This window comes from Fundulus heteroclitus, chromosome 7, assembly GCF_011125445.2.
Source record: "Fundulus heteroclitus isolate FHET01 chromosome 7, MU-UCD_Fhet_4.1, whole genome shotgun sequence".
Taxonomy (NCBI): domain Eukaryota; kingdom Metazoa; phylum Chordata; class Actinopteri; order Cyprinodontiformes; family Fundulidae; genus Fundulus; species Fundulus heteroclitus.
This window is the reverse complement of record NC_046367.1, coordinates 42,547,948-42,568,914: the sequence shown is the minus strand read 5'-3', so window position 1 is coordinate 42,568,914 and position 20,967 is coordinate 42,547,948. Positions and strand designations below refer to the sequence as shown.

General features: G+C 43.7%; 1 protein-coding gene across 4 annotated transcripts in view; it reads right to left on the bottom strand.

Annotated features, from left to right (window-relative positions):
• Positions 1-20,967, bottom strand: part of ttn.1 (titin, tandem duplicate 1) — a 169,888-nt gene that overhangs the window by 50,948 nt on the left and 97,973 nt on the right. For all 4 annotated transcript variants that reach the window (XM_036139670.1, XM_036139671.1, XM_036139672.1 and 1 more), the window contains 38 exons: positions 20,243-20,372; positions 19,959-20,149; positions 19,266-19,695; positions 18,199-18,504; positions 17,908-18,092; positions 17,560-17,689; positions 17,252-17,403; positions 17,024-17,171; positions 16,755-16,920; positions 16,338-16,489; positions 15,775-16,071; positions 13,849-14,148; positions 13,004-13,318; positions 12,777-12,925; positions 12,540-12,690; positions 12,172-12,453; positions 11,774-12,076; positions 11,341-11,643; positions 10,943-11,224; positions 10,666-10,853; positions 10,449-10,560; positions 9,956-10,258; positions 9,423-9,731; positions 8,406-8,687; positions 8,028-8,327; positions 7,590-7,883; positions 4,522-7,491; positions 4,110-4,430; positions 3,721-4,005; positions 3,281-3,586; positions 2,990-3,153; positions 2,583-2,823; positions 2,079-2,354; positions 1,666-1,965; positions 1,231-1,533; positions 854-1,153; positions 441-728; positions 53-355 (listed from right to left, as the gene is read on the bottom strand). In XM_036139670.1, the coding sequence (XP_035995563.1) occupies positions 53-355; positions 441-728; positions 854-1,153; positions 1,231-1,533; positions 1,666-1,965; positions 2,079-2,354; positions 2,583-2,823; positions 2,990-3,153; positions 3,281-3,586; positions 3,721-4,005; positions 4,110-4,430; positions 4,522-7,491; positions 7,590-7,883; positions 8,028-8,327; positions 8,406-8,687; positions 9,423-9,731; positions 9,956-10,258; positions 10,449-10,560; positions 10,666-10,853; positions 10,943-11,224; positions 11,341-11,643; positions 11,774-12,076; positions 12,172-12,453; positions 12,540-12,690; positions 12,777-12,925; positions 13,004-13,318; positions 13,849-14,148; positions 15,775-16,071; positions 16,338-16,489; positions 16,755-16,920; positions 17,024-17,171; positions 17,252-17,403; positions 17,560-17,689; positions 17,908-18,092; positions 18,199-18,504; positions 19,266-19,695; positions 19,959-20,149; positions 20,243-20,372 (12,217 nt within the window). The remainder of the gene's footprint in view (positions 1-52; positions 356-440; positions 729-853; positions 1,154-1,230; positions 1,534-1,665; positions 1,966-2,078; positions 2,355-2,582; positions 2,824-2,989; positions 3,154-3,280; positions 3,587-3,720; positions 4,006-4,109; positions 4,431-4,521; positions 7,492-7,589; positions 7,884-8,027; positions 8,328-8,405; positions 8,688-9,422; positions 9,732-9,955; positions 10,259-10,448; positions 10,561-10,665; positions 10,854-10,942; positions 11,225-11,340; positions 11,644-11,773; positions 12,077-12,171; positions 12,454-12,539; positions 12,691-12,776; positions 12,926-13,003; positions 13,319-13,848; positions 14,149-15,774; positions 16,072-16,337; positions 16,490-16,754; positions 16,921-17,023; positions 17,172-17,251; positions 17,404-17,559; positions 17,690-17,907; positions 18,093-18,198; positions 18,505-19,265; positions 19,696-19,958; positions 20,150-20,242; positions 20,373-20,967) is intronic.

Here is a 20,967-nt window from a genome sequence, read left to right as displayed (position 1 = left end):
ACTATTAACAAATTAAAAGTCTGAATTAGAACCAAAGCAGATGAGGACTCACTGAAAGGGTTCTTGGCAATGACTGGACTGGTTATAAATGGGTCTCCAACTCCCCATGCATTTTCAGCACGAATTCGGAACTGATATTCACGACCTTCAATTAATTTCTCCACATTAAATTCAAATACGTCTCCCTTTATCTTGGTTGTCACTTGTGCCCAGTTAGTTCTGCTGGTTTCACGCTTGTCCACGATGTAGCTGCAGACAGGGGCACCACCATCTTTCACAGGAGGCTGCCATGACAGCTTGATACTGGAGGCTAACACCTCAATATATGTAGCACTGGCAGGGGGGCCGGGCACATCTGAAGAAACACAAATGCAATATTTAGAATAAAAAACTCAATGGAAATTTTAATTGGGTGAGTTTCAAATTCTGTAAATCCTTACCTAGTACATTGACCTGGATTTCTGCCGTCTTGGAGCCGCTTGCATTTTCAGCCAGCACTGTGTAGGTGCCTGTGTGCTCTTTGGTGACAGATGGTATCTCCAACTGGAAGTGCTGTCTTTGCTGTGTAATGACCTGGCCTTCGCCTGACTTCAGTGTATCATCGCCTCTCTTCCAAGTGACTCTGGGCATAGGTTTACCAAACACATCTGCTTCCAACAAGATTTTGGCTCCAGCTTTTACCGTTAAAGCTTTTTGCATCTTGGCGTTAAGTTCAATCCTGGGAGGAACTGTGTGTATTGAAAATGACACGAATAAATAACAGCTTTAATTTGTAAAGACTCGCAGCAAATTCGTTTTTGTTTTTTGCATTATATTAGCTTAAACACGAGTGTGTTGAGCAGAAATGTCTCACCATTCTCAGCACAGACCAGGACTGGGTCTGAGGGCTCTGAAGGTTTGCTCATGTTCACTGCAGTTTTAGCGATGACCCTGAACTGGTACTGAAGGTCTCTTTCAAGTCCCGTCACTGTATACTCCTCCTTGGGAACGTTCTGACTGCTGGTGTTGCAACGGATCCAGGTGTCCCCAGGCACCCGCATGGCCTCAACATAATAGCCTATGATCTTGCTTCCTCCGTCGTTTTTAGGACGGGCCCAAACCAAAGTGACAGAGTTCCTGGTCACATCCAGAACTTCAGGTTTACCTGGAGTGTCTATGAAACAGAAATAGAAATGGGTCAAATCAGCAAACTGGCTAAAAAACAACAACTTTTTTATATAGACAACTTACCAACAGGTGTCCTTGCTGTTACAAAGTCTGTTTTCTTGCTTGGTTTTCCCTGGCCAGCACGGTTAATGGCCGACACTCTAAAGGTATATTCCAGGCCCTCAATTAGACCAGCGCAGGGGTACTCAGTCGTGCGGACCACAGTGTCGTTGGCCTTCACCCACAGCAGGCTGTTTCTCTCCTTACGCTCAATGTAGTACCCTGTGATGGGACTGCCCCCATCATTCTCCGGTTTATCCCAGGCAACAAACATACAATCCTTGTTGGTCTTGTTCACACGGCAGTTTGTGGGCTCACTTGGAACATCTAATAGAAAATATATAAACACATTTTGTAATCATAAATGAATAATTCATCTGAGCTGTTTAGGTTTTTTAATTAACTTGCATTCAAGGCCAACCGAGCTCCAGCCTTGCAGCACATTTCCCCCACACTCACCAAAGGGGAACTTTGCGACCATTCTTTCAGACTGAAGGGGATCCGACACACCGAAACGGTTTTCAGCTCTGATGCGGAACGCATATTCTTTTCCAGGAACAAGCTTTCCCAACCTGCAGCTGGTCTTTGCGCAGGAGGAGAGGGCTGTCACCCAATCGCCTCTGCTCACGTCACATTTCTCAATCACATAGTTTGTAATGTTGCTGCCGCCATCCTCCAGGGGTTTGTTCCAGGACAGGGAGCAAGCATCAGAATCAATGTCACTGATCTCCACAGGGCCTTCAGGAGGACCAGGGATGTCTGAAATATACAGAATTGCTCACCTAGTTATGTTTACTCTTTCTCTTGGTCAGATCAAAGACATCTAAACACGACCATCGTTGTATTTCATAAATTAAAATAGTGTTACGTACCTCTAATAACAATCTTTATTGCCTGGGAAATTTGTCCAGTGCTGTTCTCTGCAACAAGACTGTATTCTCCACTGTCACTCCTTGTCACGTCTTTGATGATCAGGACACACAAGTTGCCAGATTGATGCACAGCCAAACGACTGGACGGGACCACAGCTTTCTCACCACGCGTCCACTTGCACGTTGGAACGGGTTTTCCTGAAACCAGTGCCTCCACTCTGAGCTTGGCTCCAGCCCTAGCACTGGCTGTTTCTGCCATAACAATCTTTGGCTCGACTGCATTCAAACAAAAAAAAAAAAGTAGAACTGGCTGATTATTATTTCAGTAATTAGTCCATTTAAATATAGACATTTTCTAAATATCAAACAGTGATCACATTGAATGATCTGCCATTTTGATCTCTGGAAATTTCTAAATAATTATGTTGTAAAACACATGATGTTAAAGGAATAAAATCACACAGCTGCTCTTTCAAACAATGCTTTTCATGCATTTAAACATACCCATCTGTTCCTTGATCTCAGTTGGCTCTCTGGTTTCAGTGAACGAACTCATACCCATGATGTTCTTGGCAGCCACCCTGAACTTGTACCTCTTGCCTTCCTTCAGGCCACTGACACTGATGGATAAACCTTTAACTGTTGTGTAGGCGTTCCACACTTCCTTCTCAGGTTCTTCTTCCTCTTCATCATCCACCACTGGTGGTGGAGGAGGTGGTGGAGGAGCTTCCTCTCCTTCAACCACCTGTAGTTAAGTAGTAAGTATGAAAGTATGAAAAACACAATAAAACACAAATAACAGTGCAAATAGGGCATCATTATTTAACATAAAATGCTTGAGGGCTTTGTTGTTGTGAGGTTCTGAATAATTTAATGGATTAATGCAGTAAGATGAATGTTGGGTTACAAACCTCCACAGGGGCCTGTGGCTCTGGAGGAGGTTTGACTTCAATGTACTCAATAACATAACCATCGATTTTTGCACCACCGTCTCTTTCAGGCTTCACCCAGCCAACCACTGCACTGTTCTTGGTTATCTCCAAAATTTCAATCTTCGGACAAGGGTCTGGCTTGCCTGAAAAGGGAATTTAATATGTTAGTATATTCTAAATCCAGGTGAAAAGACATCTATAAACAGAGCTTTACTTTGGTCCTAAATTAAATCTCCCATCTCTTGTGATGTTCTGATTCAAGATACTTACTGACAGGATCAGAAGCCAGGTAAGAAGTAGGTGTCACTTTGGGAACTCCAGAGCCATATTCATTGACAGCTATGACTCTAAAGTAGTATTCAGTTCCAGGTATCAGCCCACTAACTTTGAGGGGAATCTTATCCGGCTGAACTTCAGTCTTGACCGTTGCCCATGTCTTGCGGTCAAGCTCTCGCTTTTCAACTATGTAGTGCGTCACCTCACTGCCACCATTGTTCTCTGGAGGATTCCAAGCCAACGTAACGGAGGTCTGTTTAATGTCTGTGGCTTCAAGGTTTGCTACAGGTCCTGGAGTATCTATAGGGAAAAAAAATGCATAAAAGGCTATTAATTTCTTTTTACCTTCAGATGTATGTTAGACAACATATAGATTGTTTTCTTGCAGTAAGAAAGTAAATCTTAACCAAATTTTAAAGAAAGCATAGACTTACCCAGAACCTTAACAGTGACAAACACAGCCTTTTCTCCTGCAGGGCTCTTTAGCGTCAGACAGTATTTCCCAGAGTCGTCACGGGTGCTGTCAGGAATGACCAGGAAGGTCATTGTGTCGATGATGTCGACTTTACCCTTCCTAACCACGTTGTCGATACCCATTCTCCTCCAAGTTACGGTGGGATGTGGTCTGCCTCTGATGGTGGCGCAAAGTCTAATGGGACAACCGGCGCGAACTGTGAGGCCATCCTTCAGGTTGGCATCCAGGTCAATCTCTGGAGCCTCTGTTGGATAAAAGATATATTTTTTTGCTGGGTGTGAATCTAAAAAAACAACTTATTATTTATTTATTTAATCTTTTGACAAACTGTTCATTATTTTTTTTTACCTAAGATTTCTCTTGGAATCACACCACCCTCCAGGTCACAGGGCAGGCTCATGCCCACCTGGTTTTGAGCCGACACCCTGAATTCGTATACAAGCTTCTCATCAAGACTTGTGACTGTAAACTCGCAGACAATAAGTTGTGCTGCCACATTGCATCTCCTCCAGCCATCATCTCCTTTCTTTGCAGTCCCCTGTGCCCTCATCTCCACAACATAGCCAATGAGAGGAGCTCCACCATCAGACACAGGCTTGGTCCAGCTCAGGGTTACTGTGGATTTTGTGCTGTCTGCAACCTTTAAGTTGGTAGGTGGTGCAGGAGGTTCTGTATGTACATATAATGATGTATGAGGCAATGGACTTGGTTAGGGTAAAAAGATAAAAGTAAACAGATAACATTATACTGAGGAACTTACCAACTGCATCCTTTGCAGTTATGGCACGAGAAGGCTTACTCGCATTACCAACTCCAATTTCATTCACTGCCTTAACTCTATACTGGTAATCATGGAGAGGCAATAGTCCAGTCACTGTGAAACGATTTCCAGGGACTGGATCTTTGTTGACAGGAGACCAACGAATTGCGTGCTCCTCTCTCTTCTCCAGAAGATAGCCTATGATTGGTTTTCCACCGTCCTTCTCAGGATCTGACCACTGTACGGTCATCTCCTCTTTACTGATCTTGGTGACCTCTGGTGCTTCAGGGGCATCAGGAACATTGAACTGGGTGCCGGCAACAATCGCGTCACTCTGAACTGCAGGCCCAGGACCCATTTTATTCTCAGCTCGAACCCTGAAGATGTACTCATTACCCTCAATAAGTCTGGTTACTTTAGCTTTATTGGTGATGACTGCATTGGAGTGAACAGACCAAACACCTCTCTTGGTCTCGCATTTCTCAATGATGTAGTTGTAAATGTCGCAGCCGCCGTCGTCTTCGGGAACTTCCCAGGCCAGATTGCACCTGTCGGTGGTGATATCAGACACCTTGAGGTCTCTGATGGGACCAGGTCTATCTAGTACATTCACTGTGCCTTTAGCAGAGCTGGTTCCTGCACTGTTGGAGGCTGTGACAACATATTGGCCACTATCGGTGCGCCTGGCACCTGTAATCAATAGCTTGGAGAAGTCTACACCAGTTTCAAGCTGATGTCTGAGGCCTTTCCTAATCTCTTCTGTGCGCTCATCCTTTGTCCATTTGACGTCAGGCTGAGGTTTGCCTTTGACCGTTGCTTCAATTGCAATAGAGTCTCCTGCCCTCACTACAAGGGTTGCATCCAGTTTAACCTTAACCTCAGGCTCTACCAGCTGCTCCTTAACTAGCACTTCTCCCGTGGTCACCCAGTCACTTTCGCCTCCCTCATTCTTAGTCTGAACCCTGAACTGGTAGATTTGGTTTTCGATACACCTGTCTGCCATGAAGTAGGTCTCCTTGATAGCGCCCTTATGAAGCCTCTCCCATTCTTCGGCTTCTTTTGGTTTCTTTTCAATATGATAGGCTAAGTTTCGACTGCCACCATCGTAATCGGGTTTCTTCCATTTCAAGAAGCAGAAGGTCTTTCCGATCTCAGATATATGGAAGTCGATGGGTTCCCCAGGTTTCTCAATGGGATCCACTGCCAAAACAGGGGACTTTGTCTCCGTGGATGGACCCACTCCTATCTTATTTTCAGCACTTACACGGAAGAAGTACTCACAGCCCTCAGTAAGAGGAGCTTTTATCAAGCGCTTGGTCCAATCATTGGAGACCACTGTCCACCCTCTTTGGCTGGGCTGACGGCATTCTATGATATACTGAGTTATCTCAGTGCCTCCATTGTCCTCTGGGTTTTCCCAGGAGACCATGCACGATTTCTTTGTTGCATAGGCCACTTTCAAATTTTGGCAAGGTCCTGGTGTGTCCAAGACATTGACCAAAATAGTGGCCTGTGCTTGTCCACTGCTATTCTTGGCAACAATGCCATATTTTCCATAATCTGACCTGATGGCATCGTTGATGATTAGTTCACAAACAGGGTAGTTGTTGTTAAATTCTGTGCGCTTCTCCCGAGACAAGACTCTGGCATCCTTGGTCCATGTGATCTCTGGATCAGGTCTGCCTTTAACTCTTGTAATCAAACTGATTATTTGACCTGCTCTAACTGTGACAGAGTCACGGCAGGAGACATCAACCACAACTTCAGGAGGCACCAGGATGTCTTTTGCCAAAATTGTCTCAGGAAGCTCCCTGGGATCACTGTCTCCAACCTTGTTTGTAGCTCTGATACGCAGTCTGTACTCCATTCCTTCAATGAGGCCAGGCACTCTGTAAGCACAGATCTTGATTAGATCCTTGTTGATTCTATCCCACTGGGCACTTCCGGACTTTTGGACCTCAACAACATAACCCAAAATTGGACTTCCTCCATCCCTTGTGGGTTTGGTCCAGCAGATGTCTGCATAGGATTTACTCCAGTCCTTAAGTTTGGGGTTACCAGGGGGTCCAGGTTTTGTGATGGCCCGTGTAGCTTTGACTGGGTCAGATGTGAGTGAAGGCTCACTTATACCAGCAATGTTTTCAGCAAACACTCTGAATTCATAGGTATTGCCTTCAAACAGACCAGAGACTCTGTATCTTAGGTCCAGAACCGGGGTTTTATTGACACGGATCCACTTTCCTGTCATCTCTCTGCGTTCAACCACATATCCACTGATGGGACTGCCTCCATCATAGTCAGGTAGGGCCCATTCCACTGTCACAGCATTTTCTGTGATATCAGAACACTCTGGGAAGCCTGGAGGACCGGGAGGATTGAACATGTGCTTGGCAATAGTAGGAGGACTTTCAAGACCAGCACCAATACCAATTTTGTTCTCTGCTCGGACCCTGACAATGTATTCACGACCTTTCTCCAACCTTGTCACCTTGGCCTTTGTGCTGGTTCCACTGGAGCTAACAACTGACCAGGGCTCCCATGGTTTCTTGACATCCTTCTTTTCCACCACATAGTTGGTGATAGGTGTGCCACCATCATCTTTTGGTGGCCTCCACTGTATCATCATGTGATCAGGGGTGACCTCCAAGATATTGATCGGTCCAATTGGTGGTCCTGGTAGATCCAACACAGTGACGTGTAGGGCGACTGTCTTACTACCTGCAGGATTGGAAACAGTGAGTATGTACTCTCCAGTGTCTCCTCTCTGACACTCTGTGATACTGAGGATGGTTGAAGATCCAGCAGATTCAATTTTGAATCGCCCCTCTGATGGTATCTCCTTGCCATCGCTAAGCCATTTAGCTGTGGGAAGAGGGATTCCCGTCATTTTAGCTGGTAGAGTAATAGTAGTTCCAGCTTTGACTACAAGACCCTCAATCAGCTTCACATCAACTTCAATAGTAGGTGGCACTAAAAGAGAAGGGAACAGGAACCGTGTTATAAAATTTTAAAGATCTACATGAGCACATGAAATGGTTTGTTGTGAGAAACTCTCAATGTGTGCTTACAGGTCTTCTCCTGGCAAGTGATGGGGACACTGGTGTCAGGGCGGCTTACACCAATGGCATTCTGAGCCTTGACCCTGAAGCGGTAAGTCTTGCCTTCTTCCAGACCTGTGACATGACTGTGGTTATTGCTCACAGTCTTGAATGTAACCCAGTCTGTTTGGCCCTCTTCCTGGCGTTCAACAATGAAGCCAGTAATTTCGCTTCCACCGGTGCGATCAGGCCACTCCCAGGCCAACCACACCTCTGTTTTGTCTGCATCAGTATGATGGAGGTTTTTGGGTGGGCCAGGAGGATCTTAAAGGTGTTAAGAGATATGTAATTAATTAATTGATGAGAATTGCTTACATTATCAAGCATTTTCTGAAAAAAGGAAGACATTATAATTTATATCCTACTGAACATATCAGACAGTAATAATGTAGTATAACCTTCACTCACATAGAGGATCAAGAGCTTTGATGGGTGTCTTGGTCACTATGAAATCACTCCTGCCAAATTGGTTCTCAGCAGCCACCCTGAATAGGTACTGGATTCCCTCCATCAGGTACATTGCCATAAGACTAAGCTTTTTATTAGCTGGAGCAACTGGTACCCACTGATCAGCAGCCACATCCTTCCTTTGCACAACATAGTGAGAGATCACGGCTCCACCATTGTCCTCTGGAGCCTTCCATGTCAGGTAAGCAGACTCACTGGTCACCTCAGACACTACAAGATCTCTTGGAGGAGAAGGCTTATCTGAGGGAAACAGTGGGTGTTAAAAAAAACATTCACACAGAAGTTAAAATAATTTGTTTTTGAACACATTTGACATACTCAGGACAAGAACAGCAACGGTTGCAGATTTCTTTCCAGCAGCATTCTCGACTGTAATGGTGTAGTTGCCAGAATCTGCACGGACACACTTGGGAATGAAGACTTTGCTGCCAGTGGCGGTGACAGCAACAGTAATGTGAGAAGGAACATCTCCGTCATTTTTCTTCCAGGCGACTGTCGGTGTCGGTACACCCTTAATTGTGGCACTAAGAGTGATATCAGTGCCCAGCATGGCCAAGTGGTCACGAGCCATGTTCGCATCCAGGAGTAGCTCTGGCTCCTCTGTGGAAACATAAATGGAAAAAGTGAATGGACTGGCAGGCTATGACCAACAAGCAAATAAGAGAAAACTGGTATCAAATTGTCCTATGTGATGCAAAAACATTTTTTTCCATACCCTATTTTTCGGACTATAAGGCGCACTGGATTATACGGTGCATTAAATATTCTGTAATATCACTCCCCTCCTCCGCGTACACACACACTACCTGAGATGGAGAGCCATCTGTCTCTGTCAGGAAGAGTTGGACTACACTGCCATGTTTCTAACATAAGGCCAAAATAAACTTCACTGGTATATTAAATTAATTTACTTGGTTTATTGTTGCTAGTGTGTACTCCGGGTGTGGGCTGCCTTACATGAATGCACCTTTAGTCAGGCAGTAAAGTAGGCTGCTCAAGATTCATGTTACGGGGCCGATCAGGTACGGCGTACTGTAATGCTCCGAATATCCATTGAGCAGAGAGAGTTCATTGCTTACCAAAGTAGTACTTACACATTTTGACAGATTTTTGAGCACATTGTACCACATAAAGTCAGTCAGTAAGCACAACAAGTACAGTAATCATCACTGGATTATAAGGCGCACCATACATTTTTGAGAAAACTTAACGATTTTAAGTGTGCCTTATAGTCTGAAAAATACAGTATATTTGGAATAATTTTAGATGTGAAATGAATAATATACAATATTGATACAGTAGAGTACATGTTTTGCCCTTAAATAATCCCCTTACCAAGCCTGTCATGGACTTTGATGGTCTGTTTGACGAAGGCGGGGTCAGATTTTCCTGCTGCATTGACAGTAAAGATCCTGAAGGCATACTCCTGTCCATCCGTCAGGCCTGTCACCACATAGTGGAGGTCAGGACACTGCTCCGGAGTCTCGTTGGCCTGAATCCAATCTACGGAACCAGGCTTCTGATACTCCACAAGATAGCCAAAGATTCGTCCTTTTCCATCGTGACGCGGCATCTTCCACCTCAGACTAACTGAGTCTTTGGTCTTGTCGTAAGCTTCTGGGGTTACTGGAGGACTTGGGCGCACTGTGCAAGGAGAGTAGTCATATTTAAGAGCAGCAAGCGTGACACTGGAAACCCATATTATAAAAATATAGAGACCTAGAAACCTTATAGGAAATGTAAAAGTTAAGATAGTTAAACTTTTATCTAAAAAATAAGAAAAACATTAAAAACATGTTTCGTTTATTAAAAACGCAGGTTTTAAAATTAGATGTGGCAAAAAATGGAAGGAAAAGTATTACACTGACCAATGGGATCCTTGGCAAGGATTGGCTTGGATGGGGGACTGGGATCTCCAGTTCCCAACTCATTCTCAGCCATCACCCTGAATTCATACTCGCAGCCCTCCACCAAGTCCTGGACTCGGTACTGAGTGGCGGGGTAAAGCGGGTCTCTGGTGACTCTGGACCACCTCTTGGCTCCAGGCTCCTTTTTCTCCAGAATGTAGTTGGTAATGGGTTTACCTCCATCACGGGGTCGGTTCCACAGCACCAAAGCATTGGTCGCATATACCTCTCTGACTACTGGCATCTCAGGGGCTTCAGGGACTCCTTAATTTTGGAAATATGTATATAATGTTAGGGAATTTGAAGTCTTAGCATTCATTGTATAATTGTAGCTTTTGATCAAAAGATTTAGTGAGGTTTAAAATGAGCAACCTTGTTTAATATAAACTTAGACATTAGAGAATGTTATTAAAATTTTGACTTTATGGGAGCTTTAATACGATAAAGAACATACTGAAGAGATCTTTAGCTTTCATTTCCTCCGACTCCAGAGCGTCGCTGATACCATACATGTTCTCTGCAAATATTCTCATGATGTACTCCCTTCCTTCCGTCAGCTTGGGGATCTGGGGAAGTAGAAAATATTTGAATCAACTCCAAACTCCAGTGATCATCTCCCACCAGAATCCTGAAGATCTTGTAAAAGCATCATTCCTGAGAACCAAACCTACCTTGCATGTGGTCTTGGTTGTGGCAGATGTTACAGTGGTCCACATCTCTCTATTGACATCTCTCTTCTCAATGATGTAGTTAGATACATCAACACCTCCACTGTCCAGAGGAGGCTTCCAGGAAATCACCATATATTCCCTGTGCACCTCATCAAACACCACAGGGCCAACAGGAGGAGTTGGGCGATCTGAAGGGATAAAGAAAACAGCAAAACAATCAGCACTCCTGATGGTATTTGCTTACATTAGCTCCAGTTTTATCCACTGTTCTTCATACCAACGACTGTGACGTTGCAGACACCCTTCCTTGATCCCGTGCTGTTTTCCACAACCACCACATATCTGCCGCTGTGCTCCCTCTTTGCCTTCACCAGGCCAAGTGACATCATGGTTGCAGTGTTCTTGAACATGACGTGTTTGTCAGCCTTCAGCTCCTCATCGTCTCTGTACCAGACAATAGATGGAGCGGGTTTGCCTGTGTACCGTCCCTGAAGTAGACAGCTCTCTCCCACACGTATGATGACCTTATCACGGAAGTCCAACTCGATTGTAGGTGGCTCTGTAAGGAGAAAACATTTTCAGAAAAAGATTCCTATATGTTTCACAATCTGATGTTTAAATTCTGAACTACTCTGATTTTCATCAACATTGATCAGCAGCTGAATTAAAACTCACCAAGTTCATCCTTGCAAGTAATCGGTTTGGTGCAGAATGATGGTTTGCTCGGCCCAACTTCGTTCACCGCAATCACCCTGAATTCATAGCTGTCGCCTTCTCTGAGACCATCGTATGTGAACTTCCTGTCCATCAGCTTCTCTTTGGTGAGCCGGACGAACTTGTCTTTGCCAATCATGCGGGCTTCCAGGATGTACATGGTAATCTCAGACCCTCCATCAAATTTCGGCGCTTTCCAGGTGACACTGATCAAGTCTTTGGTAACCTTGGTGACCTCCAGTTCTTCAGGACGGTCCGGTACGCCTTAAAAAAAGATGAGAAAACATCTCAACATGGAAAGTATGGCTTTTACGATTGCTTTATTCACGTTACTAAGTTTTTGTCATTTTCCTACTCCTTTGTTGAAAAAAATATCTAACGTCATTCAGCTTACTTATTGGTTCTTTGATTATAATCTCGGCTGCCGTCTCCACAAATGGTCCAATGCCGATGGCATTCTCAGCAGCCACTCTGAAGAAGTAGGCCTTTCCAATGGTGAGACCACGAACAATGGCGTTCTGTCTGCTGGCGCTATAGGACACCGAAGTCCAAGCTTTACGCTCAGCTTCACGCTTTTCAATGATGTAGTTGCTGATGGGAGAGCCTCCGTCATTCTCAGGGAAGAACCAGTTGAGCTTACAGGAGTCTATGCTCAGGTTTTCAGCAAGAAACGGGATGCCAACAGGCCCAGGAACATCTAAGGTTAAACATTTTGGAAAAAAATATCAAACATGTTTTAATAGGCTTTTCAGATATACCAATTTGATCATGCATCATGAAGTTGTTACTCACCCAGGACTTCTACTGTGATATTCTTTGTCTTCTCCCCACTGACGTTCTTGGCGGTCAAAGTGTAAACACCGAGGTGTTTCCTGGCACAGGGTTTGATGACCAGTGAAGAGCTGATGGCTGTGGTCTCCACTTTGGCTTCTAGTGGCAGTCCAGCACCATCTCTGGTCCAGGTGACCTCAGGAGTTGGCGTCCCTGACACATAGGCAATCAGGCGGATCACACCGCCTGCATGGACTACCATCCTCTCCTTCATAGAGGCATCAAGGTCAACCTCAGGAGCAACTGAAAGGAAGAAGCTTTTGATTACTGTCTGTTCAACGCAGTTTCAGGCTTTAACAAGACAATCAAATATTTTATATTTAACTTACTGGCTCTGTCATTGACCTCAAGCACCTCTGGGACTTCACCTGGCTCGCCCTTACCAGCAGCATTAAAAGCACTCACCCTGAACCTGTACTGACCACCTGTCTTTAGGCCACTGATCACAAAGCGTGTGCCTCGGATTTCAGTTTCCTTAGCCTGAGAAACAAAAACATGTCTTTTAATTTTCATTTTTCTTCCAACAAGGCCATAATGGTCAGGCTAGCTAACAGTTTTCCTCCCACCTTGACCCAGGCCTCAGTGCCCTCCTCCTTGTACTCCACCCAGTAGCCAATGATCTTGGAACCGCCGTCTTTCAGAGGTGGTATCCACTCTAGGTCCACTGTGGACCTTGTCCAGTCAGAAACCTTCGGGGTCGGAGGAGATGGGGGAGCTTCATCGGGGAACAAGTAGGTGGTTAACGTCCTGGCCTGTGGGGTTATAATGTCTCATACACATACACAATACTCACAGATGGGGTCTCTTGCAAAGGTGGGGTCTGTTGGAGGACTGGGGAGTCCTGGGCCCGCAGCGTTGATGGCAGAAACTCTGAATAAATATTGAGATCCCTCGATGAGTCCAGTTATTACAAAAGACTCGCCAAGGCCCATGGGGCGGATGGGGTCCCTGGTAACACGGGCCCAGCGTTTGCCTGTGGTCTCCTTGCGCTCCAGCCAGTAGCCGGTGATCGGAGTGCCGCCATCATCTTCAGGCTCCTCCCAGTTGACTGTCATGGAGTCCATGGTGACATTGGTCACCGTCGGCTTCTCACACTGACCGGGAACAGCTGTAAGCAGACAGAAATAATCAAAGATTAGACCCGGAGCATAATTTTTGATGGAGCTCACTTAATAATAAATATTACTTATTTCAAAAAAATTACAGAATTCACTTTGCAGAATCAGTTAACTATATGTCTCACTGATTGAAAAATATGACCCAAACAGAATATAACGAGATCTACGCAGCTCCTGGACAGACTACAAATAATTCTTTACATTCCTCCAGACTCAAAGTATACAAAATAATTATTTAAGGGATACAAAAGTAGATTTTGATTGAACTCTTTAAACTCTTAACTGAAAAATCATCAGTTTAAGCTCACAACCTTTCTTTACCTATATTTATTGTGCTACTGCAATGTACTTTTTTGTTTTTCTTTTCTTGCATATTTGATTTATGTACAGCCCTTGTTACTGAAGTGTGCTATACCAATAATTATGCCTTGCTTATATATCAGCTTCCTGTTTCTCACCCCCTGAAGCTAAAATTGTACATAACGTTTTAGGGAAATCAGTACCACAAGCTGAAACTTACTGTAAAGGTTTCGGGCGACCTCGGGGTCGCTGTCCAGCGGCTCACCAACTCCATACTTGTTCTGTGCCATGATGCGGAATACGTATTCGTGTCCCTCCATGAGGTGCTCAACAGTCCAGATGCGGTCTTTGGGCTCGTTGGTTACAGGCACCCAGGTCTTCCTGTTGGCCACCCGTCTCCAGATGACGTAGTTTGTGATTTTAGAGCCACCATCATCCTTTGGTGGAAGCCAGGAGAGAGTAATCTTCTCCGCGCCGATTTCCTCAAACTTAATAGGAGCTGAGGGAGGACCAGGACGACCTGAGAGCACAAAAAACATGTATATAAGAAAATACACTGAACTGCTTGTCGACAGTTACACTAACAATTTGAATGGGTTGTCATAGGTCTATGGCCATGTTCTGGAGCTTGTTTTATTGCTCTTTTCAGTTTAAGATTCATAGAAGTTTTCATTGAACCACAATTACTTATAATAGTAACTCATTGATCGGGATGGAGAATACACAAGAGCATTAAAATTAACATTTCTTGACATTATTATTAATTCCTACACAATAATAAACCAGAGAGGCCTGTAAATACAATCTGAATGCCCAGCAGCTCTGCTTCATTGGCCTTATTATTGCTCCATCTGTCACCCAAGACGGGGAAGGCGTGCCAATGAAGAAAATGTAATACACTTTTCCTCCTACGCGGTTGCTCGAGGTGCTGTATGTCTCAAAATCTCAGCTCTATCTTTGTTCAGAAACTCAAGTTGACACAGCATTTACATCAAAATGAGTTTTGTTTAGTTTAATTTTTCTAAAAATAGGAGACAAAGGGAGGGAAAAGAATATTCCAGTGGGAGCTGGAGCTCAATATTTGGGAGGATCAGCTCAGGTATTGATTTACTTTTGCTGAAGTGTTTGCAACAGAATGGAACCATTAGTAGACTGGTTTATTTATTTAATTTTTCTTTTACGTTTTTGCTATGCATAAGGCTTTACTATAGTACTACCATGTTTTTTTCTACGACAGTGTATTTGTCAGTAGTCATGAAAATCAACTGCTCTGTTTGGTGTACAATCTCTTCATAAAAGTCATAAATTTGTTTCATGGGACCACAAATAATTATATTTTACGTTTTATAGATATAATACTTTATCCTTGATACAATTCTGGTATTTTTTACTAAAGAAATTTAATTTAGAATCTTTATTTCATATTCATCTTGTAAATTGTTCCTAAATTCTACTGCTTTTGCAAATGTGCAACATAGGTAAACCAATTTCAACTTGTATTTACATAAGAAATGTAAAAAAATTATCCAAAACGCATTTCAGTTTTTCAGTCTTTGTTACAAATTATCTTTTATATCTTTGCTTTAGCTTAATACTAAAAAACAGGTGTATGAAATAATTATCGTGCTAAACATTTTGATATGTAACATGTATTAACCCTTTATCTCCAATTGTATCATTCTTGATACAAACATTTATGAGACCTCTATATCTTCAACAAAGCAGGTATTTTTCTGAACATAAAATTTACAACATACAAATGACACACACCCTAAATCAAATTGCAGAAAACATGAGGAAAATTTATTTTTTTTAGTCTAGTGTATCAATTATGATACAAAGAAAATTTGAAAGCCTGATGTTTTATTTTTTTAAAGCAACCAAAAACATTTTCCTCACAATTAACACTGCATCATGCTTTAAAGGGTGTAATGCAATAAATTCAAGTACTTTAAAGTGGCAAATTAATGGATATATAAATAAGAAAAGACCCTGATTGGTTTAAAAAAGAATCTAAATGAAACATAAAACTTAATAATGTAGATGAGCGGAAATATTAAATTTACAACCCATGTATGTAATGTGAGTGCAAAAAGAAGTCAGTTAAATCCTGACAGTTCAGTGTGTACGCCTGACGTGTCCGTACCGAGCACGTTGAGCCTCATTTCCTTGGACGCCTTGCCGAGGCTGTTGGAGGCCACCAGGGTGTAGAGGCCGGTGTCGTGACGTTTGCCCTGCTGGATGAGCAGCGTGCAGCTGTCGTCTGACACGATCTTGTTGATGTGCTCATCATACTGGACCTCCACCTTGTTGTCTGGCTTGTGGGGAGGCGCCTTGTACCAGGTGAGCGTGGGGAAGGGACATCCACGAAGCTTGGCCACGATGCTGATGTCAGAGCCCTGCTCCACCTCCATAAACTCCTTCAGCTCAATGGATGGAGCGCCTGGAAGACAATGGGAACATTGAGACTTGTTCTTGAAAATTTAGTTGTTTTGCTTTTACTCTTAGGGTTTTTTAAACAAAAAAAAAAAAAAAATCAAGTATTTCAGTTTCACAGATTTTTGTCAAAACTGGTCTAATCAAAACACGGCTCAGAAAAATGTGATCAACCTTTTATGTTGAGTAACTATGACCTTCCTACATAGAAAAAACTTAATCTAAATTCCTTTCATTTGTCTTTTACTGAACTAGTCAGAGTTCTGGGCTTACAGGTCTGGTCCTGGATGGTGACGGGTCCAGCAGTAGATGATGGTCGGCTGGGTCCAGCCTCATTGTAAGCTATCACTCTGAACTCATACTCGTCTCCCTCAGTCAGGTCCTCCACCTTAAAGGTTGTGGTGTCGACGTCTCTCCTGTTGCACCTAAAGGAAACAACACAAACCATTTACCAGCAGGTAACGACAAACCAGACTAACACACAGCCAAGTATGCAGGAGTTGTCATCTAGCTTCAGATTAAGTTCATTTGATTTCTAAATGCTGATGTCCTGAATATGCTGTTTAGTTCATCAAATCAACTTAACTTCTTAAATTACACATGTGATCTAGAATAATAAGGATGGTATTTGAATCCAACCGGCTTTTGTTCACTATGTCAGCCTCTGTGGACAGAAAACTGAGGCCTTACCGCCTCCAGGACTCCTTCTGGGCACCGCTGGAATCCCAGCAGAGGAGATCAACGCTGTAGTGCGTAACAGGTGAACCTCCGTCGTTCTTCGGAGCCTTCCATGTCAAAGTGACGGTGCCTTTCCTTATGTTCTGGATCTTGAGCCTTGTTGGAGGATCTGGGGGATCTGCATGTACAGAAGATTTTTGAAATAAGCCCAGAGAAAGGGTGTTAGCCTGGAATGTTACTGTGGAAATTTAAATAGGTAACTGAGGACAACTAAGACATACGGATGGGATCTCTGGCTTTGGTGCTTTCAGTTGTCTCAACATATGGCCCAAACCCGAAGCGGTTTTCAGCTCGGACGCGGAATAAGTACTCCTGCCCAACAATGAGGTCTGGAACCACCAGAGACTGAGTAGCACAGGTTGGGTTCACCTGAAAGAAAGATGATTCAGGGTGAAATCTTGTCATTTCTGTCTGTGATGAGATAGTAGCTGAGGGCCAAGGGTCTTTACCTTGGTCCAGGCTTTGCCGTCCACGGTCTTCTTCTCAATAAAGTAGCTCTTCACTCTCTCTCCGCCATCGTTCTCTGGAGGTTTCCAGGCGAGTCTGCAGGTTCCTCTGGTCACATCGCTCACCTTCAGATTTCTAACAGGTCCGGGGAGGTCTGCAGACAAACAAAAAGGTTATGAACTCTCTATGGATCCCAGCCATTATTTATATTCACCATAGCAGCTTGTTGTTAAGTATATATTTAATTTAGTTTCTTTTTACTGAACACCACATTAAAGGATCTCGGGGAACACCTCATGCTTCTACTTACCGAGCACGTTGACCCTGACTTTGAGTACTTTGTGTCCAGCCGGGCTCTCTGCATTGAGGATGAATCGACCGGTGTGGCTTAGCTTGCTTTCTGGGATCACCACCACTGAAGTTGTGTCAGTAGAGTGGATCTAAAATGTAACAGCAACATAAAGGAGAATCCCCCAATGAATGATCCATAAACGGCACAATTAAGACCTCAAACCATTCCCAAAAGCAGTCTGTTGTGTCTTTTAGCACTTCATAGGTTTTAGTCCATTTTCATCTATCGTTTATTTTACCAATGTCTGAGAAGCAGTTCTGGTTTACAAGCATACAGTCAACTATCCGTGATAAATCGAACCCTAACCTCTGAGTCGACGGGCAGCGTGTGAAGGTCGTTCTTCTTTTCAGTCTCTGCAGTCCCGTCCACGAAGGTCCAGGTGACTTTGGGAATGGGTCGTCCTGTTATGGTTGCAGGGATTCTGACGGGGGTTCCTGCTCTGCAGTACAGCAGGTCGTGAGCGCTGACATCCAGCGTTACGGTGGGTTCAACTAGAGAACACATTAAACAGAAGAAGCTCAGCTCTGGTGTCATAATCATAACAGCTCAGAGCAGCAATGATGAAGATAACTGCAGGGGACTAAAGTCTGCTCTTACTCAGGATGTCCTGAACCAGGATGTCGCCTGTCCTTGCAGGCTCTGAGTTTCCTGCGGCGTTCACTGCATATATCCTGAACTTGCACTTCTTGCCCTCCTTCAGGTCAGGGACGGTGATTTCTGTTGATGGGTGGAGCTTTTCAGCTGGGTTCACCCTCCTCCAATCTGGAGAGCCTTCCTCGTGGACCTCAATGATGTAACCCTTGATCGGGCTTCCACCGTCTTTTTCTGGAGGCGTCCAGGCCAGTGTGATGCTGCTCTTGGTCTTATCTTTAACCTCGGGGTTGCCAGGTGGGCTTGGGGTATCTAAGAAACAGGAGCAGAAAGGGGTAAAAGGTAATTTTGTTTCAGAGAAAAATACGTAATTTGCAAAAAAAAAAAGCTGATTCTGATAATATTCAGTTTCCAATACTGTCATGAGGTTACTCAGGAATTAATTTGAGTGTCAAACTCAAGGCCCGCGGGCCGAATTCGGCCCATCAAGGCAATTTATCCGGCTCTCAAGTGCCAAAAAAGGCATATCATGTCATAAAATAGAGGCATATATCAATTTAAAGTGTATTACGTGGGTAATACACTTTAAATGGGGGAATGTTTTAAAAATGTGTATTAACAGCATCCTGCCACTAGATGTCGGCTTTTCCACAACACAAATAAAACAACCGAGAAATGTCAAAAAAGAGGGAAAGTGATGCAGAATGATGAGGATTTAAAGTGTAATTCATCCCTATATCAACTTGTTTTGCAGATATCCTGCTTAAATTGGGCCTAAGGGTGCTACTTTTATGTTACTGTTCATTTTTCTTTTACATTTTTATGAGAACTGAAATGACATTATGAAATCAAATGTGTCAACTATACAGGTGTAACAGGCCCTTTTAATGACTTCCTGATGCCAAAGTGGCCGAATATAGAAATTAGTTTGACACCCCTGGATTAAAGAATCAAAACAGTATTGAAGGTGTTTATATTTAAACAGGGAGGTTTTCCTAGACATTTTGCCCATATGTTTTGTGGATCTACAAAAGTCCTAAAACAGTAAAAGTTTTGATGTCAGATTCACTCACTGCATGGATCGGTGGCGAAGCGGCACTCAGTGGCCTCGCTGTGGGGTCCTACTCCTGCAGCGTTGCAGGCTGCAATCCTGAACTGGTACTCTGTTCCTTCAATGAGCTTCAACACCGTGTACTGCAGACCCTTCACCGCCGGCTTGGTAAGGGGGGCTCGGTTAACGCGCCCCCAGTAGACCGCGCCACGCTCCCTCTTCTCCAGCCAGTAGCCCTGGATGGTGGAGCCGCCGTTGTCCAGAGGAGGATCCCAGGTCACGGTCATGGTGGTTGCTGTTGCAGCTATGATTTTGGGGTTACGCGGAGGTCCAGGGAGGCCAAACGGATCTCTGAGCTGGACTTTCTCTGAATCACAGCCGTCGCTGACACCGTACTTGTTTTCAGCTTTGATCCTGAACTGGTAGACCCCGTTCAAGTTCAGTTTGTAAACCTGAAGGACCAAAACATGATGAATAGTCAAACATTTGTTTGATTGTGCGTTAAAGGTGGGGCTACTCTATTTTTTGATTAATGTGGCTCTATTATGGTGATAAAGTGGTAAATAGCATATTATGGAAAATAAAATAAAGTTGAGTAGTAAAGATATATAAGAATATATCTACCTCAGGAGGCTGTAATTCTGCTTTAGCTTTAAAAAAATGTTTTATTCCATCCCAAAGTGTTTAACTTTAAATGTTAGTAGCTTTAACAAACCCCATATCTTCTGTCGATCAGGTTGATGGTCAGAGCGTCAAAGTCAGATTTCTTCTTGCTGGCATCTCTGCGCTCCACGATGTAGTTGGTGATCTCACTGCCTCCATTGTCCTCTGGTGCATCCCAGGTCAGGTAGCACGAGTCCGCCTTGATGTCTGACACAACAACATTCCTCGGAGGAAAGGGGCGGTCTGAAAACGCACGCTGAGGTTAGTCGATGTGAAAAAACCCAACAGGAGCTCTGCCAAACATGAAAAGCTGCTGTGGACGGTTCTGGTTCTTACCGAGAACCTCGACTCTGATCACTTGCTCAGCTTTTCCGTAGCAGTTTTCAGCCACCAGCTTGTAGTTCCCTTTGTCCTGTCGGACGGTCACTGGGATAGCTATCTTTGTTCTCATTGTGGTTCGGTTCACCTGAAAATAAAGAACCAACAGTACGACTTAAACACGATGTCGATGACCTCACAATCTATTGTTTCTGTAGAGTCATCTTTATGCATCTCTCTTTATTGCACCTCAACATTTCTCCAATTTAATAAATTTAGATTAAAGTTCTTTCAAAAAGGGGCTGCACTGTTGTCCACCTTGTTTGGCCGTTTTTGTGGCATGCTGGAAGACGATGTATTTTGACATATCCACATGTAGCTTCGGCATCCTTCAGCTTGGACCACACAATACCTCAGAGAAACAAAAATGCTGCATTTGCAAAAGTGGTTTTCTGGAAGTCCATGACCTTCTTTAGCAGTTTCACCACAAATACTGACATACTTGTTCAAAATATTTAATAGAGAATAAAGAAAACTGAACAGCTTGAAAAATATGACTTAAACATAATATAAATATGTCCACACAGCACATGGATAGACTGAATTAACATTTTCTGCATTCCTAGGGACTCCAAGTACACAACAAAATGGATTTAAGGGCTAAAAAGTTGGTTTTGCGTGATAAGTCTCAATGTAATAGCAACCTCCTATCAGAGCTTTGTGCTGCTAATGGCTCATACGTA